General features: G+C 40.4%; 1 protein-coding gene across 1 annotated transcript; it reads left to right on the top strand.

Annotated features, from left to right (window-relative positions):
• The first annotated feature begins 802 nt into the window (after window positions 1-802).
• Window positions 803-20,497, top strand: LOC308148363 (arf-GAP with dual PH domain-containing protein 1). Its single transcript, XM_080520273.1, has 11 exons — window positions 803-1,227; window positions 3,006-3,136; window positions 4,384-4,475; window positions 8,153-8,235; window positions 8,305-8,417; window positions 11,155-11,301; window positions 11,952-12,035; window positions 12,131-12,193; window positions 15,822-15,893; window positions 18,290-18,521; window positions 19,481-20,497. The coding sequence occupies exons 1-11, from the start codon at window positions 1,140-1,142 to the stop codon at window positions 19,507-19,509; spliced, it is 1,134 nt and encodes a 377-aa protein (XP_080376399.1). The 5' UTR covers window positions 803-1,139; the 3' UTR covers window positions 19,510-20,497.
• The last annotated feature ends 100 nt before the right edge of the window (window positions 20,498-20,597 follow it).

Genomic DNA, 20,597 nt, shown 5'->3' with positions numbered 1-20,597 from the left:
CAGTTCGACACTGGAACCATATGTTCCAAAGCGTGTGTGTGTGTGTGTGTGTGTGTGTGTGTGTGTGTGTGTGTGTGTGTGTGTGTGTGTGTGTGTGTGTGTGTGTGTGTGTGTGTGTGTGTGTGTGTTTGTGTGTGTGTGTTGCACGGGTTGTTGACCTCAGCTTTAACTTTTCACACCCTCGGAGGAGTGAAATCATAAAAGACGTGAGAAATCATGCAAATGATGAAATACATTTCTTTGTCGTCTGAGTTTTGATGTTTTTAAACAAAGAAAAATGCTAGTGAACAATGACTTTTAAAAGATGCCATTTCAAAACGGAACGTTCATGTTGTAAAATAAGGATTTGATTTAAAAAAAAAAAAGAGCGCATAGTTATTTGCATGAGGGCATCTCACAAAATCCGAATACAACTGAAAAGTTCACATTTTACAGAAATAATTATGTAAAACTGTGAAATTCATTAATGCCAGATAGCCACACAGACATATATATGTATTTATGTTGTAAAGAATTTTCAATTGTTAATTTGTTCAAAATATGTCAAAACCATGGTGTTTGAACACATAAAAAAGGAAAACAAATTACTGACACGAATGCTAGTTATCATGCTCTACTCTGGGAATAATAAAGTCTTCTACTCTATTCCGTATTAAATGTAAGACTATGCTATTCTCATGTTGACCTGCAGGCTCCGCGACTTCTTGCATGTCAATCTAACCTCCACTTATGCGGAAAAGCAAGTTGGAACAACGTGTGGACTCCACTTCCTCCTGTGTGCCTTTGACTGTGGGTGTTTTCTGCCCCTGCGCTGCGTAACGCAGATCGGCACCAGGACCGCAGTGATCAGGCTGAAGAACAACAGAAGCCTCCTCACATACTGTCTGATCGCAAAAAGGACCAACCCGGATGGACTGTTGTTGGAAAACTTTCTAAAAAGGTCTTGATTCTGGGGTTTTTGGAGGGTTATTTTGAGAGCGCGTACCTGTGCGGACTTGCCCGCAGGTGGACCTGCGCAGCCCCGGTCGACACACCCTTTTTTTCACGCTGAGCCCCCACCCACGAAGACTTTTCTTCCTGTCTGTATCTCTCCTTGTTTTTGCCCGAGAAACGGAGGAACACGCGACCTGCACGCTGACATGTCTGCAAACGAGAGATCCACGCGCGCGCTCCGAGAGATCCTGCAGCAGCCTGGGAATGACGCGTGCGCAGACTGCGGCGCGCCTGGTAAGTTCAGTTTCAGTGGCGGACAAAGTCAGACTTTGTAAGACTTCCAGTGTTTCTGTTATTGTCGAATGTAGATTACTAGAGGCGACATGGCCATTAAACCACACCTTCCTGGTTCATCATTCAACACGTGTAACTTGAAATCCTTGATGATACTTTGGAAATGTTTGTAGATTTATGAGGCTCAGTGGGAGGAGTTTCCAGCTCAGGTGAAACTCTGCAGGAGTATGATCGAAGGCTACCAGGAGAAGAAAACTTCATAGCTGAGCAGGTCCTGACTTGTACACATCTTCATCCTTCTGAGCACAGTGGAGGTCCTGTTGACGTGCCTGGAAAATATGGGAACATCTAGGAGGGAAAAGGTGTCATGCAAGCTGAGAAATTAAGATGATAAGTTTGTTGATTAATTTTGTTGGTGTAGTGATAAACACCATTACCTCAGATCCAGAGGTACCCTGTCTCGAGCTCCCTACAAGTCTTAATTAAAGCAGTACTTTTTCATTGTCGAAGTAAGAGATTGTAAGAGTGGTGTTGGAGTAGTAAAACAGTGGAATGTTATCAATTAGCATGAGGGAGATGCTCCACAATCTGGGTATTAACAGGATTAGACAATATAACATGTGGGATAAACAGACAGAGAGGCTTCTGTATGGCTGCTAAAATTCCTGAACTCTAATTTGTTACGATTAAAAGTAACATTACATTTAAATGGAACTAAGCAATTCCCAGTACTTTAAAATGGGTATAAACATGTAATGGATACATTGATGCTGGCAATAAGGAAATTATTTATGATGGGGGAAACCGGTACAACAAAGCAACACCTAATGACTTCATTCCAACCCCCTCTACAAATGTATTTGTAACGGTGTTGAGGCGGCCCTGTGTTCATTCAGGGAACCACCGTTATGCTCGGATGACCAAGGAAAATTTGATTCAACCTTTTTCCTCAATTTTATTGTTATTACAAGCTTCTTGTCTTTTAAAAGACATTTCTTTGACTAAACATGGTAAACTAAGCATAGTAAAGATTGTTGTCACTGCAATGTTGATTTTCTTGTTGTTCAAGCCCCTCATGTGCCTTTTAGTTGATCAAATCAGGACCAGATGTCAAACACACAGAAGATCAGTGGTTTGTCTAAAGTCCTCAGTGAAAGATGTTGGACGGCATTCTCTTTAGGTTTGTCATTGTTGAGCATTTACAGAAGTGACCTTGTGTGCCCACTGGCATGTCTAAATCACTGCATTGTCATCCTCTCTAATGCTACCAATGAATTTAGGCATGAGCTGCAACCAGCCGTGCACATCAGAATCTGCCTTTTACGGTTTGGGAAATTCACAAAAGCACTGAGATTTGAAGTGATAAAGCAGACTCTCTGTCTGCCGCACACATAAACATGATGACTGTCTTCCTGGTACGCTGTTTAGGAGGTCACCAGGAAGATAAGACAGGTGTGGTTAAAGCCTCAACCACGTTTTTTGTACTGGAGGACGAAGGAGACGGATAAGTTAACCTGGAAGATTTGTGACAGTGATCCCGGTGAAGCCTGGAGCTTTGCACATAAGGCTTATATTGATTGGGGTTAATTGCTTTTTCTCTCTCGAGTAATTACTTTGAGTTGCCATTATCCAAAGTACAGCATTGTAAAATGTTCCCACGCAGGTGCAGGCTTTGAATGCGTTGATCTCGAAGATGTCGAATTGTCTTTATGTCCACATTGTAGTCTTCCCCCACTGTTTTGTCACTCGCTTAATCTCTCAATCCATTCCCTCTGCAGATCCCGACTGGGGTTCCTGCACCTTGGGGGTCTTCATCTGTCTGGCCTGTTCTGGGATCCACCGTAACATCCCCAATGTCAGCAAGGTCAAGTCCTTGAGCCTGTCCCGCTGGGAGGACCACGAGATCCAGGTGAGAAGTCAGAACCAGCACCAACACCTTCTACCAAGATTTAACGTCCTTCCCTTTCAAGTGTCAGGATCTGTTGTGTGGCTCTGTCCAAATTAGAGTAGATCAAACTTTATCATCCAAATCACAGAGACCCAGAATCAATTACAAAACCCACATCAACTGACCTTTTTGGCCTCAGAGATTACAGCGATAACAGTTTCTTTCTTGGTTACAAGAACTCCTTTAACTTTAAGTAACTGTGTGTTCTGTTCTATACTGAGACACCACTGTCAAAATCTTGATAGAACAAAAATACGATTAAGGCCTCGTTTTTAGTTTGAGTTATGAGTGGTTTTTGTGCTTTCATTTCAGAAAAGTGTCGTTAGGAAAACGATGTTCATCTGTACGGAAATGACAGAGATGCTGAAAATGATGTCGTTAGGGTACCAAGCCACGAATTGACTGCTGTTGGTTGTTTTTGTGACGAGACCACACACACACACATGCACGCAGAGAACAATATGCTTACAAACATCAACAACATGGCGAGTACACAGACATCAGTTTGGACAGACGATGAAGTTGGATTGTTGTGACAGTGACTTAGCTATAAAACTACCAAGTCCCAGGAGAGTATGGACTGGGAGTCATGACACGCTGGAGGCCGCCATTGTTTTTTTAATTGTTTTATCTACCTGCACATGTGAAGAAGGAATATTTACTGCGGCTGTGGTGCGTATGCACAGTAGCAGCGTTTCAGAAAAGTTTTCTCCCATTTCCATGTTGATGGAGCATTTTCAAAAAGTTTCAACATTTCCACGGAAATGGAGTGGAAGCAACTTTTGTGTGACACTCATGAAGAAATAGTGCTTACAGTGGAACATTTTAACTGCAGACAGAAGAATATTAAAACCTTTTAAGGCGTGAACTCTCAGTATTTCAGTGGAGGGAAATTTTGAATTAAGAAATCCTTCCTGATCAAAGGCCTAAAAATGACAGAATTTTTCCTCTGAGGGAAACATATTTGAAACATTAGGCCAGCTCATCCGTGCCTGGTACTTTACTCTCCCACCTTAGGAGACATGGAAATCAGATGATACGTGATATGGGTTCTTTGCACACCTTTGTCTTCAAATATTTGTTGTGTATTTATTATCTTGACTCAAGATTTCTTTCTCCAAATTCTCTCCTCCGCATGAAGAAATTCCACCGTAAAGCTGTCCTCCACTGAGCCAAGGTGTAATGTTTGATTTCATGTGTTACATTAGTTCATGGCTGATAACGGAAACGAGCTGATGAAGAGTAAATTCGAGGCTGCTGTTCCATTCTACTACTACAAACCAACCCACAAAGACTGCCAGTGAGTAATCATATCTTCTTACATGGCCAGGTTTTATGTACCCACTCCAATATTTTGCAAAGTCTACCTGTTTATTGCATGCATTGTTGTTACCTGAAAAGTAAACTGTTTCAGATATTTCACATAATTCAAGGTTTTTGCAATGCAGCATTGAAGTCGGGTTGAATATCAAACTCTCCAATCCAAAATATGAGCATTCTGAATGATTATCCTTTCATGAAACCATAATTTAAAATCATTGTAATAGTGCAGGAATTCCAGATGGGTCCAAGATTACACTTGTATGAGGTATTAAACAGTGTGCTATGTCACACGAGTGCTCGTGTATTTTTCAGTGAAGTCATTTTTTGTATCGTTTGCCTGTCTGTTGTGTGGTCAGGCAGACTGAGGGAAGTTGCTGGGGAGTGCTGTTGACGAAGGCTGCACAATATATGGTAAATTGATCAACATGCCCAATATGAATATCACGAAAGACTGACTGAACTGCGAGAAATAGTGTTTTCCGTGGACTCTGTACGAGAGAATCACGAGAGAATAAAAAGTTTCCCACTGTCATGTATGCCTCAATACAGGCCCTGTCTGAAAACTTGTTCTAAATTATCACTGCAGTTATTTAATGGTTCATTTACTGGAAGTGAAGCCTAATCATTTCACCTGACCTCTTGCTGATCCTTGGGGATTTAGTGTTTGATTGGAGTTTGTGGAATACCTCCAAGGTGAGCAGGCTGAAAGCTTCTTCTGCTCACCGATTCAAAAGGCTCCACCATGAAAAACACGCGCATTCAGTCCCCGTCACGCCTTTGGCAGGACTTCACTTGTGTTTCTTTTCAGCTGCGCCACCTGGCAGGTTCTGCTCAAGCTAGGTCAAGTCAATAAGGGCGTGTCTGTGATAGAGGGGATGTCAAGCCTGGGCTTTGAGCTTTTGATTTCTGGCTCCGAAGTGATTTCTGCTGGGTTAAGTGTTAATTGCTCTGCATTCTGTTGCATCATATATTCATATCTGTAGTTTAATCATTTACTCTTGAATGATTCAATGAATGGGGGAAAAAACACACACACACATTATACCCATGTCATTGCCCTTAGTTGTATTTATAACAGAAGCTTGGTGTGTGAATGTTTTTAATTTGTGTTTATTGTTTTACTCACCACTGAAATAACATGATGGATTAAAAAAAAAAAAAAAAGAAGATTGTATCAGTCTCCCTGGGGAAACTACTTCCTGTATTCAAAGTTAACCGTATATGCTGGCAGCAGTGGGCTGACACAGTGCAGTTCCTGGGGAGTTGTTGTGGGTCAAGGGTCATACTCAACGACTCCCAGTGGAAAACAAGGAGATACTGAGTGGACTATAAAATAATGAAGAAAGACTGTTTAAATGCACTTTGCTTGCCTGCAGCTATAGTTGGTTTTATTACATTAAAACAGCTCCCACTGCTGGACATACAGGAAAACTATATTGTTTTCCACATTTCTGCTATTTCCATACAAACGGACATTGTTTTTAAAATGTTGCAGTGTAAATGCGCCACTTTTCTGAAACAAAAAACCAAAACTGATGAGCTTTCACTGTAAACATCATGCTGCTGGGCCGAAGCCTCTGACTTTCTAAGGTCTCAAACCCTAAATTCCTCCCCATGCTGCTCCTCAGCTGTCGAGTTTGTTTGCTCCTTTTCAAGTTAGAATACACTTTAATTGGTCAGTCAGTGGTGCATCAGGTAATGGTAGTGAATTTGTAGACTGCCCTCTGGTGCATCACAATGCAAACTACATCAGATTGTCTGTAGCAAAGTGAGTGATTGCCGACTTCTTTCAGACTTTGGACACAGCTGTTTCGTTCCATAGTGAGTCCTGTTTGATTTTGTAAATGTTGATTTTTTTTTTCTCCTCCCCCTCAAAGCACTGTTTTAAAATGTTTTAAAATCCATTTTTGCAGAGAGATCATCCTGAAAGCTCTGAAGGTTGAAAATTGATGATGCAAAAATTTTCTGACATGATGCTTTTTTCATAATTTAGCTATTGATGAGTTGTTGTTTTTTTTAAACTCTTCAATCTATTCAATGTAAAATTTTAAGTTTGTGTCAAAGATTTTTTTTTAAAGGAGAGCAGCACACACTTCTTGTATCCCAGTCTGTGGTAATGTGCCAGGTCGCTTCCGCACAAGAACGCAAAGAATGTTAAGAATGTGAGGAAAGAAATATTCCATGAAGAGAGAGTCATCTTGGGTTGCGCAGAAAATGAAGTAGGACCTTTTAAATGCTTTTGTTGAGAAACCGGGATACCGCTCACGCTCCTGTTGTAGTCAAACAGAAGAACAACAAATGTCACAAATATAAAATGCTTACTCTTTCTTCAGTCTTTACCCAGGTGGTTTCTGGCCTCTTTTCCTCCTTCTCGTTCTTTCTCTCCATTTCATGGCAACATTTGGGATCCTGTCATTCAGCATCCTTAAAAAGCCATGAAGTCATCGCAGCCTGTGATTCTTAATTTCAAGAGACATATTCATACGGTCCGTCTTTTTATACGGCTCCTCATTTGTGATCTTGTTTTGCCAGTAGATATCGCAGAACTTAAGGACTTATGAAAGACGTTGACCTTTCTCTCAAGATCCTAATTGGGGTGAAAAGGGATTTAAAAGCTCAGTTCGGATTGATAATGAAACCTGCAAGCATGATAAGTGGATTAAACAGTTAACACTCAGTGAACAAAGATAAAGTATTGAAATGTCAAAAACTGTCAAACTGATGGCAAACACATGATAAAATAAATTTGAAACACATACGAATTATGATAAGAGAATAATATCAGAAAGGATAAGTACAAATTATATTTGAAAACAAAATTCAGCACACTAATACAATGATGAAAGTGGAAGTAGTTTGATGAAATTATAATATAGCTAAAACTAAAAATAAGATGACTGAAAAATGAAAAAAGTAAAGAAAAATAAATACATTTACATAAATTAATAAACATGTTCTAGCATCTTTGCAGTATATTTATATTTCGTATGTAAAACATTAACATGACTTTAGGGACGTTCACATTTTTGGACAATATTAAGTATGCAAATAAATTAAGAATAATTGTTTTTGTTTAAATCCTGGTTGCTAATGGCTAAACCTCAAAAGCAAAGTGATGTTTTTCCTTTCTTTCTCTTTTTTTCTGTTTTATTTTATTATTAATTTGACACTTTTTGAAATAGAAGCGTAATAAGTTTAGAGTGCTGGTTGTGTAATTTATTTAACATGATCCAGATTTTATCTGACAAACGTTTGGATCAAACAAATCTGAAAACTTTTGTTCAACTGTTTGTATAGAGAGAGGAGTAATTAAGAATTAGGCTTTACCATGAGTCGTAAATAACAGCAGCGATCGATATCCTTTGAGGCTGCATAATAAATGACAAATTATCAACATGAGTAGTCTACAAATTGTAAAAGATTGACAGAACTGCAATACGGTTCCATTCTCTGCTAGTTCAAAAGAGCAGAATTTTTAATGTTGAAATGAAGGAAATAGCTGCAAAGCCGCTTCAGCAGAGGTGTTTCCTGCTCAAATTCCATCCTAATTAATCACCTTTTACTGCATGCACGGCCCAGCCTCTCTCAAAGTCAACACTTGTAGCATCTTACCCCACTGCTCTGTTGACATTTCAACTACCTGTGTGTGTTCAGGGTTTTGCGAGAGCAGTGGATCAGAGCAAAGTACGAGAGGAAGGAGTTCTCCGAGCTCGGGAAGCGCTTCACATATGAGGAAGGTGAGCACGCACACACGCACGCACGCACACACGCATGCGGCGAACTAACACTTCTACCCTATCCTGCAGGAACTCGAGACGGCATGTTGCTGAAGAGGGGGCGGGACAATGGGCAGTTCCTGAGCAGGCGGTTCGTCCTCTCGGAGAGGGAGGGGACCCTGAAGTATTTCACCAAATATGACGTGAGCGGCATTTAAATTGACTTTTCATGCATCTCAATGCACACTTAAGTGACATGACACTCAGGAGGCCACCATTATTGTTTTTGATCATCTACTTTCAGATAAACTATTTACTACATCATTGTTGCACATGTGCAGTAGAAACTTTGCAGAAGAGCTGCATTTTACCCTGTTTCCATGGAGATGGAGTTTTAGCATTTTTGAAAAGTTTCTTTTTCCCCCTTGTTGTTTTCCCCAACAAAAGTTGTGTTCTCCCCCATTTCCATGGTAACATGAGTGGTCATTTTCAAAAAGTTGCGCTTTCCCCTGGTTCCAAGGAGACACAAGTGCCTGTGTTTTCATAAAGTGTTTTTTCCACTGTATCCATTGAGATGGAATCATAGCATTTTTTGAAAGTTCCGTTTTCCCCTTAGCACTGTTATTGTTTAAATGGACCCCTATAACACAACGCAAATTTGTCTGTTTTCACTTGTGAACAATGTTGTGTAAACAAGGTTTTAATCAAAGTGCGCTGAAGACTTTACGCATGTACACAGAAACTGAGCTTTGTAATCAACGTACCTGCCAAGAGACAACAGAGTAAATGCTTGCTCCCCGTGCAGCGCTCGAGCGTGCTCAGACAAGCTTAACCAGCAGTCTGTTCTGTGGATTCACTCGGAGCCCCACCACCCAAACCAATTAGGCCTGGAAGTGCTGGGAGTGCTTTGTTAGTCACAGTAAAACCAGCTCAGGGAAACTGGGAATAGCATATTTAAAGAAAAACTCTGTCACTCTGCTTTGTGAAATATGCATTTTCGAAGCGTTTCCCCTCACAGGTGAATGTTTCTCTTTCTACTTTGTATTCTCCGCATGATTCTTCCAGCAAACAGGCAAAAACAGAACCAAACCTGCATGCCAGTGTCGTCAGGGCTGTGATAAAAGTGACAAAACATAAACAGTGTCACCCGCTGCCGCTCGGGTGCTCCAGGCTCTCGAAGCCTCTCGAAGCCTCTGAGTTCGCTGGATTCAGAAGAGCCAGGATGCGCGTGAAGTACCGGGTACAAGTCAAAGCCAGAGCCGAACCCCGTCAGCCAGAATCGGCTTCAGCATTGACAGACACGAGTAACTATAATCAGACGTGAAATTTCTTGCAAATTGCCAAATCTGTGGGTGTTTTTCTCTTAAAACTGAGAAAAAGAAGCAACACACAGACATGTACTCAGCTTCCATAGTGGCCCATTCCAATTCAAGTCAGACCGGCTCAAAGCGTGGCAGTTCGCTGGGATTAGTGTCGCTTCTCAGAAATGATGGCTATCGCTGATGTGCAGATAAAAGCCCCTGATGTTATTTTCATGGCTACTGAGCTGGATTTTCTGTGGCTGGAAGCTGCAGTGGCTGAAGAATCAATCACTGTTTTATTAAAATGTAATTTTTATTGCCGTGACTCTCGAAGAAGTGATGACGGAGAGAAATACTTATTGACGTCGAAGTCCCCGTGAGAGAAGTGTACAGTATATTACTTCAGCTTTGAGTGTGAGAGACCTCCACTCTGAAGGCCTTGTTTACACATTTTCAGTTACAAACACAGATTTTTTTTGTTGTGTTTTGAGTGCTAATTACACGGCAACAGTATTCAGAGCCACTGAAAACGCAACCTTTTGAAAGCGCTCTGACTCCACCTCCATGTAAACTGGGGAAAACGCAACTTTGAAATTGCCGAGGCTCCATCTCTGTGTGGACAACAGAAGTGCACATGGTTGTCGCGGTTCTAATGAATTGTTCCGAAAAGATGAAATTAGAACATTAACGACAATGGCGGCCTCCAGATTGGCATGAATCCGAGACCATATTCTCCTGGGATATCACGCATTTCCTTGTGGATCACAAGGGAAATCAATATCCCAATGTTATCACATGTTAAAAGACAAATGATGAAAGGATGATCAAGAAATTGTAAATCATCAGTTATTATTGATCATATGGCTACAGACTGAATGTCAGGTATATCATCTCCTACAACAATTCCCAACTGTGTTAACTTTTAACAAGACCTGCTTCTATTCATGTAAGAAAACCTTTGTACGGAGGAAGAAAGGTCAAAAATACAAACAACCCTAAATAACTTGGTGAAATGGATTTCAGATAACCCCAAGTCAGTCCTGCTGTTGGTCCACACAACCAAGTGAACATAGCGTAGTGGACTTCAACATACTTAAAGCATCATTAGTTCTCAGGACTCTTGTGGTCCCAGTTTACACAACAACGCTTTCACGTTAAAACGAAAAAACTATTTTCCTGTGCGCTTACGCGGAAATTCAATTCAATCATCTTGAAAATAGTTCCCAAGGTGGAACTTTTTGAAAATGCTCCACCTCCATCTCTGTGGACACTGAATCGCTGCTACTGCACATGTGCAGCACGGTCCACAACTTTGTCGTCTGTCCATGCAAATATCCGTTTACTCGCCATTGTTTATCTTTATAGCGCGCTGTTTGTTATCTGTGCATGTGTGTGTGTGCACGCCATACGAAATCCGTGCTGTCTTTGGCCTCTTCACAAGTTGTTGAGATTGTCTGAAAGCACTGTGTTTATGTTCATCCTGTGGAAATGTTTTGCCAATCTGATTGACCACTAAGGCCAGTTTGGGTTTTTTTTGCAGTGAGTCTTAAAATGCTTGCATGTATTTCTCCACAAGTGGATATAAATAGATGGAGATATTTCACTTGACCTTTCCTTTTCCTCATCCATTTTCTTTCAGGCTAAGGAACCCAAAGCCGTGATGAAGTTGAACACCATCAATGCAACTTTCCAGCCGGAGAAGATCGGAAACCCCAACGGCCTGCAGATCACCTACCTCAAAGACTACAGCACCCGGAACATCTTTGTCTATCACGACAGCGGCAAGGTCGGCCTCTCTGTCAGGTTGTCAGTGTTTGCAAGACTAATTCTTTGCTGTTTGAACCGACGCTGTGTGGGACTGCGAGATTGAATTCAGACGCTCAGGTCGTTTTATAGGACTAGTCACCTTCTTCTTCACAGGTAACTAATTTAAACAGCTTTAGTTGCCGTCCCCATCAGATACTGCCACTGATTAAAAATACAGCAGAGCTTGTTGTTGTGGGCGAGTCTGAAAACCTTTGCAAAACCATCTGTGCCTGCCGGTAGAATCCATTAGCAGATGACATTGATGCACAACACCCATCACTCTGTGTCACTTGTAAACATGCTGAAATATATGAAGCAGTTCAGTGTTGCCATCAGGGGGAAGGATTTATTTGTGCCGTTCTGACTTCTGAGACTTGAGAGTCTGTTGGGAAAAATTGAGTCACAGTCATAGAATAGTATCTCATTTGGGAGGTTGCTTTTCTGAAAGAAATATTTTATACTTTTCTTTCTTAAAAAGTTTGCACTTTGGATCATAAGAAGGAAGAAACTCGGTTGTTTGTTAAAAGCATATAAATGTTAAATCAAACTGCTAATAATGTATAAATCCTGTCTAAATGACTAGAAGTCACCAAAACATGAAGAAAACACTGTCTTTTTTTCCCACCTCAGGAGATCGTAGACTGGTTTAATTCAATCCGAGCAGTTCAGCTTCACTATCTGAAAGTTGCCTTTCCTGGGGCAACCGATGTCGAGGTAAACAAACACTCAGTGTTTCTATTTGTTTTTTCCCAAACAGATGCTTCTCAGATATCAAAAAGTGACCTCATTTTATTGCTCGTTGTTTTCAGCTGGTACCCAAACTTACCAGGAATTTTCTCAAGGAAGGATACATGGAAAAGACAGGACCGAGGGTAGGTAAACCTTCATCTAAAGATAGACCATATACATCAGTGGTGTCAAGCACATTTTAGTTCAGAAGCTATATATAGCCAAATTGCATCTTGAGTGGACCGAACTGTAGGGTGGTCCTTATGCAATGGGAAAAAATAAAAATTGGAAACTTCTTGCTCTGACCCCCCCAGATTATCCAATTATTCCAATTCCAATTATCCTTTTGATAAAAAAAATGAGGTCTGCAAAGTTTCACACAAATCTATGCATATTTAGAGGTAGCTCAAAGGCCTTCAAGTATATCTCATTGTTGCTGTCAGTCATCAAATGATTGCAAAAGACCAAATATACTGCCAATACTTAGTAACATCTTTGCAGCATGTACAAAACCACCAGTCACATGCATTTCTTGTGAAAGTATTCTTTAGAAAAGAGCCATGTACTATTTGACAGAAAAATATTTTATTGATATCAGTTATCATGTGTACTACACATTGCACCGAGGACATCCAGGGATAGGTTCATCAGAGTCAGAATCTCCAGCTTCAGAGGAACAACTGTTACTTTCTAGAGTGACCTTTTCATTTAACAGCGCAACATTGGCTTCTGACTTTTGCTGACGTTGCATTTCCTTCATCTGGTCTTCCTCTCGCTTCCTTTCTTTTCTATCCAAGACCTTATCAACACTAATCATTGAACCTCGTCGCCCCTTTTCTCTTTGAGCAAGCAGGAATTCTCTATCTTCAGGAATTTCAATAAGAGTCATTGCATCTCTGTGTGCAATATCAAAAAGATCATTGAAGTCGGAGGTGAAATTTTCCTCTTTTAAGATTTGTGTTTTCGATCTTCGTTTTGCATTTTTCTTCAATGCTTGCCACTCTGCATAAAGCTTTTCAACCTTCTTGATCACATCTTGATTATGTCTTGTGGGTATTCTTGCCCTGTTCCAAAATTCTTCAATTTTCAATACAGTAAGAGTTGCTGCTTGCCTTACAGTCTCCTTGCGCTGAAGGTGATAGTAGAGAAAGTGACCCAAAACGTGCTGTTTCGAGGGTAATTTGGCACCACAAATGTCATCTTGTGTTGACAGCAAAAACAGTTTTCTTGTTGTTGAGGTCATTTTGGCCAGAGACACTGAAGAACAGCCAAATGAGTGAAGCTTGTCACTGAGAGAAGTCTCTGACAACCTGATTCATTGATCGTGCGCTCATCGATGGTACATGCTTACTGCATCAAATCCATCTCTGTACTTAAGAAATTTATCTCAGCACAGCCAATATTAGTTTTGATTGCAGTTGTTCTGATACAGGAAGACAAATATGTGACTGAAGCTCCTTGACAAGGCCATGTATGGTGTATGCACATTAGGAGCAAATGATACATCCGGCAGATAACGCCTAAATTGCTTCAACTAAGCAAACTTCAAGTCCATTGAGCTACCTCTAAATATTAATATATTTTGATGAAACTTTGCAGATCACATTTTTTGGTCAATTGGAGGATTTTAGGGGGGTCAGACCATAAGTTTTCAAAACTTCATAAATAAGGACCACCCTACCGAACTGGTAAAATAGTGCCCTTCGAGCTTTTGAATTTAAACTTTGAAGTTTTTCGTGGTTGTGGGGTGATGAAAATGTCTACAATTTTACAAAAACCATTACTTCAGGAAATGACTACAATTTCAACATGGAGCCAATTTTTATGAAACTTTCTGGTGGAAAAATACAGTCAAATGTTCAAAAAATGTATATATCTGTTGCATTACAGCATTATGCAATGTCGGTTATTAAAGGGTGGCTTTTCTTCAGCATTTTATCTAGCCGTGGCTACCCGCTGACTTGACGAATATAAACGTTGAACCCATCTGATTTACAAATGGCCTCTGTATTTCATTTGAAATCTCCAGGTTGCGTTGCTCCGCGTTGTGGATCACAAGGCAGAGCCCCTGCAGCCGGGAGCATTACAGTTTAAAGCATTACAGTTCAGCTTCGTTCAGCTGCAGCATTCACATATGCATTTTTGTCCTGAAACGCAAACCTCTCGCTATTAAAATTTTTTTGTGTGAGCAAAGGACCGCTATGCTATGCCAACAATGAGAGACAGTTCTTGCGGCCAATCAACACGCACCAAACATCTGCCTAACAAGTTTGCATGTGCTCTTGTGAGAGAATCTTGCGGTATGAAAAAGGGTCAGAAAAAAGTCTGTATTAGATTTTTTAAGCCCACCTGTCAGTTTTATTAATTGATTATTGGCCTTTACTCTTTTGTGTGTGTGTGTGTGTGTGTGTGTGTGTGTGTGATCAATGAGCACTACGTGCAGTATCGGGCCAGATGCGTGATACTAGTATCTGTGCATCCCTACTTGAGGTTCTTGTATTTCCAATTCTCAAGTTTCAAAGGCAAACACACAAAGACACAGTCATTCAAAGGCACACTGGTATTTTGGTATCAGCTTACATATAGGAGAACCGTCACAGGTTCTGCATTCAGACACACACGGATTGCTGGTTTAATCTCTCTGTCAGGCTGAGAGATGAGAGATCTCACAACCTTTCTTGAAGGACTCGTCTGCTAAATGGGTGTCGTAATTCATTTCCTTTACATACGAGTGAGACATATTTGTGGAAGGGGCGAACTGGCAAAATGAGAAAAGCAACAGTCAGTCGTTCCGTCTTATGGTATAATGAGAGTATCAGACACTTTCATGAGGACGATTTGGCAGCAGTCGGGGACCTGAGCGTCCTCATTATTTGACTCAGCGAGGAGCTCAAGCTGCTTTGTGCAACTACAGTAAATTCTCTGAAGGCACCGTGTCACTTTCTTGGATAGTTGCTGTTGCGGTGGGTTTTGAAATGCCATGCTGTTGGAAACTTTTCACTGTGACAAGTTTCCAAATGATATGCCTGTATTATAAAAATGAAGCAATAAACATTTAAAAGAGGGCTCCCAAATCGAAAATAATGTGACAGCATTGTGTACTGACATAAGAATAGTCTTACTGACAGACGAGATGAAGTGAAAATCTTTCAATAGTTTGCAAGTTATGATCTATAGCAGGTGTGTTAAACTCATTTTAGTTCAGAAGCTACATAAAGCCCAATTTCTCGAGTGGTCTGGACTGGCAAAATAGTGTCATAATAACCTTCAAATATCAACTTTTAAGTTTCTCTTCTTGGTGGCGTGGAGTATACTTGATGAAAGAAGTTGTAATACTAGACATGTATAAATACAATGAAACCTTTTTACCATGAGGGTATGAACAAGTCGCTATTGTCAGGAGCACCTTGGAAGGCGTCACCACCAGTACATGGAAATGTACCATCAGGTACAATGACGCCCCCTATTTTCTGAGTGTCGGATCAGATTTATTGTACCTTCATTGTGATCTCACAGAGCATAAGTAAGAAAAGGTACGATCTGCCCCCTTACATTTGACAGTCTCAGATGAGCTGTCAGTAAATTGATGTGTGAATTTCTGACGCACATCATTAACCTCAGCAAAACATGACTCACTTCTTGATGAAAACCCCAGATGTACACCATGTTTCACACAGGCACAATGGCGCTCTGTGTTTCACTGTACAGATTCTCTCTCTCCCTGTGTCTCACTGGCCACACCTCTGACTGTGTTTCCTTCTCTCTACGCAGCAAACGGAAGGTTTCAAGAAGCGCTGGTTCACCCTGGACCACAGACGACTCATGTACTTCAAAGACCCGTTGGTAGGGCTTCTTTTTACGCATGTCTGCACACATCAGAGAGACTTTGATGTTTCAGGCCTGTAGTTTCTGTGTTGAATGTCTTAACCACACATTACCAAACGGGGATTTCGAAAGTGCCTTGATGGGATGCTTGTGCTCTAAACAGATCTAAATGAGCACCACACAGAGTGGGGGAGGGTGTTTTTTCATCAAGTGAATTAGATTAAGCAGGCGATGTCGGGAACATGAAGTCGTGACTCAGAAGGGAGAAGAAATATATGGTCCTTTCATTCCTGGTTTAACTTAATTACACATATGGCATTTATTGCCATGGCCTCACAGAATATATTTTCTTAGAGTAAAGAAGAATTGCCAACCATATGTGCAACCTTAATTTCATCTATACTCTCTGCTGTTGAGAGCTTCCTGCCAGAAAAGGATTCTTCCCATTTCCTGAAATGATTACCATGTAGACTTCGCCAGAGGCTCGAACAATGAGGAGACACAGATTGCCTAATTATGGGATAGACACACATCAGATTAGCTCATTGTTTCGGCTGATGTAAAAGTTTAATAATAAATGCAATGATCAAAGGTGCTGAGTGACTGAAATGTCCAACTTTTCCCGAGAGTGTCAGGAGGATGAAAGGGAGAGGAAGTGTTGATATACAGTGTGGATTGGGAGTGTGTAGAGGAGGTCACTCAAAGCTGTGGGATAATAACTAATTTATGCGTCTGTCTGTCTGTCTGTCTGTCTGTCTGTCTGTCTGTCTGTGTCATTAAAATACGTACATAAACACAAAATCTCTAAGTATAGGCCTATCTATTCAAACATATTTACTTGCGCATTTACATCTCAGCGGCTGTGGCCCTGTTGGTCCGATTCCACTTCTCCACCTGTCTACATGTCAAAGTGTCCTTTGACACTGATCCCCATATGGCTCTCAATGGATGGATTAGACGCTTTGCATGACAGCTGCCTCCATTGTGTGTGCGTGTGATTAAAATATGCTCTTTAGGACCATTCAAGCAGTTGAAAAGTGCTATTGAAGTAAAACCATTTACATACAGATATTTAGTACTTAAATCCAGTTCAACATGTCTGGAAAGGGGTAGGAAGAAATAAAACTGCAAAACTTTTTTGAAACATAACTGCGAAATGATGCATTTTGTTTTTGTCGTGTAAACATGTCGTCATGTAAACGGGCCCTACCAATCCATTAGGTGATCACACACAAAGACACACAAAGGTCCATGCACACATTGAACACATGTGGCCAACCCAGAGGCACTAAATCAAACTAGCATGTCTTTGTTTTGAGAGGGAAGCACAGAAACCAATAAAGGAACAGGAAGAACAATCACACATGTCTCAAAACGGATCTTTTTTCTTTGTTAAAGAACTACACCACTGTGCTGAGGTCATTGACCTGATATCATAGACTAATTTGGGAATTATTGCTTCTTGTCAAACACCGATGAAAAATGTAACACATCTAATACTTTCATACACTCTGGGTCATAAATTTTCAGACAATGTGGTTTTACAATAATTTATTGCAGTTCAAGTTGTTAAAGTCCAATGAATAGCTTGAAATAGTACAAAGGTAAATGGTGAACTGCCAGAGGTTACTCAAAAGTGAAATTTAATAAACTTTTTAGGCCATTGAAAGCTTTTCTGTGGCAGTGAAGGTTGATCAAACCATGAAAGTTAGTGCTATTAATTCCTACAGATGTTCCAACATTTCAGGATTACTTACAGCCTACATAGAAGAAGCACAGCAACACACTATGGCACCATATCCTCGTGAGAATCAGTTGATCAGTATTGTACTGCAGAAAGTTGTGTGTTGCTGTAAAATTGGAAAGAAAAAAGCAACAGAAGACAGACCATCATTACTCTTAAAAATGTCAGTCTTTTCTCTGGGGAAAGTTCAAAGAAAGTGAAGGCGTCAATGAATACAGTTTCACAATCAAAAAACACTCGAACTGAAACTGTGACAGGAAGAGGTATGGCCGGCCCGAAGCCACAATGGAATCGACAGACGACAGCCTGGGTTGATAGGTAACTCACAGGATAACAGCTTCAAGCACAACAAAGCAGTGTTTGTATTGAGCACTTCTCGGTTACAAACTCCAGATGAAAACTTTGTAAACGGGGCCTAACTTCTAAGTCGCCCAGAGATTTTGTTTTGGTGCATTTTCTTTTGTTTTTGTTTTTTGTCTGAGACATTATTATAATCCTCTGTATTCACTGTAATCTGTCTTCTCTCTCTCTTTTTTTTTTTTTTTTAACTCTACTGTGATGTAACTAAAGCATGACTATAGCAATGCAAAATTTGAACTTTGATACGATAGCTTTCTTTATCTCCAAAAGAAGAGGTGACATCTGTCCTTCATGTCCTCCATGTTTGAAGGACGCCTTTGCAAAAGGTGAAGCTTTCTTGGGGAACCGAGATCACGGTTACAATGCCTCTCCCGGGTTGCCCGCTGGCACCCACTGCAACGGAGCCTGGCTGTACGGCATCACCATACAGACGCCCGAGCGCTACTTCCTGTTCACCTGCGAGTCAGAGAGCGACCAGCAGGACTGGCTGAAACATTTCAATGATGTCATGAGTGCTCCGATGTCCCCTCAGGAGTACACAAGTAAGAATTTAGAACTTTTGAATGAATGAATTTTGAATATTTTATATTTCACACCATCTCTTCAGATCCGTGTTTTCGAGGGAAACGCTGAACCAGACGCCGAGGCTAATATTCCATCGTATAGTGGAAATTTATGAGAGCTCTCCCTGAGGCATGAACTCGATTCTATTAAATTTCCACCAATGCAAAACTGGTTCTGGTCCGTAAAACCCAAGTAGGGATCGTTACTTGTCTTTTCCCAAAACAAAAAGAAAGTCTCAAAAAACTTTCTTCTGTTAGAAACTCACAATCCTCATGACCCGAAGAACGAATTCAGATCCACAGATGTACCTCGAGCACCAATGACGGGATCAAAGTTTAGATGCGTATTACAGCCAGGGTTTTGAGTAAAGTTTGTAATGGAATCAAGATCATGAACAGAGAAAATATTATGAATACCCCATCATTTCAGGTGAAATGACTATGGAGAGAGTTGAAACGTGGAAATTGTCAGTGGTGTAGCCCAATGTATACCTGGGTGTACAAGGTGTATATATATATATATTTTTTTTTTTTATCTAGGATGATTGAGCCATGAACCACCCTACTCTGCCTCTGACTTGGCGTCATGACACTCTGGAGGCTGCCATCTACTCGTGCATGTGCGCAACATTTGCTGCGCAGTAGCAGCGTTTCAGAGAAGCTACGATTTCCTCTGTTTACACGGAGACGGAGTCGAAGCAGTTTTGAAAAACTTCATTCTTCCATTTCCACAGTGATATCAATTTTGAAAAAAATCTTTTTTCAAAAAGTTGCCTTGCGACGGCGGATTTGGAACCTATAGTTGCGTGAACGGACACTCAAAACATGAGGTTTCCATTTTCTCTTGGAAACGTCAAGTAAACGAGGTCTAGATAACATCACACGTCTGTAGAAGGAATTTTTCTGTCTCTAACTTTTCTGTCTCTTTTGTTTTAAAGTGGAGGCATTGTTCAAGCACAGGCCTTGATGGGATCGGCAGCCTGCAGGACCATTTCCTCACCTCAAGTCTGACATACGACCCAACTCTGCCACCATAAACCTGAACACCGTCACTAATACGCTCACACTGGAACTGTACAATGCACAGAGGAGAGCCAGTTCAACAATGATTGTTCTTCAGCAATACTGTTATGTCACAATCTAGTTTTGTATGGTGACAGATTTAGAATTGATTATTATGTGCTGTATAAGCACAACACATTCAGAACAAAAAGTTTTTCCTTTGTGTATTTTATAGTCTGGATAATACTCTATGGTGTCATTTATTTGTTGACAATGTTAAATATGACCTAAAACAACTGACAAATTCAAAATAAAAGCAGGCTTTCTTTCAATGATGTGATCTCAATTCTACTAGGAAACTTGCCGTAAAAGCCATGCCGTCAGGGTGAGTTTGTAAAGACATGGACATTTCACTGTAATTTACGCGAGATGGTATCTTTAAAATTGGCTTTATGTTGAAATTGTTGTGATTTTTGGTATTACGGTAATTGTTTGGATTTTGTGCAAATAGAGACATTTTCATCACTTATACCCTACGCCACAACAAAGAAAAACATAAAAGTTTCAAATTATTATGGTACTATTTTACCATTCCAGCCCACTCAAGATGTTTGTGGCCCCTGAACAAAATGTGTTTGACACTCCTGGTCTAACATAATTTTTTTTTCTTTTTTTTATTTCTGAGGAATCCTGTCAATGACGCACTTGAAAATTTGAACTACAGACTGGATAGAAAAGCTGGAAACACTACAAGCCTGCAGGCTCTTGGATGGTGTGACAGCACCTCCCTGTGGCAGGATGTTGGCCAAGTTAATCGCAGACGTTTAAATATTTTAGAGATCTGTGATTATTTTAATTTTTTCCTCATCTTCTTTTTCTTTCTTTATTTGGCTAGAAAAGTAGTGTTTTGTATTAATTTGTGCATCTTCAAGTCATTCCTATTCTTGATCATTGCTGACTGACATAGAATATGAAATTGTTAATAACCATGAATAAATATATTCTGCCAATTGCTGACTGGCTCTTTCCCTTGATTATTTGATTTGATCTAAT

Source organism: Blennius ocellaris, assembly GCF_963422515.1.
Source record: "Blennius ocellaris genome assembly, chromosome: 3".
NCBI lineage: Eukaryota > Metazoa > Chordata > Actinopteri > Blenniiformes > Blenniidae > Blennius > Blennius ocellaris.
The sequence above is the reverse complement of the archived record's forward strand: the minus strand, read 5'-3'. Positions and strand labels throughout refer to the sequence as shown.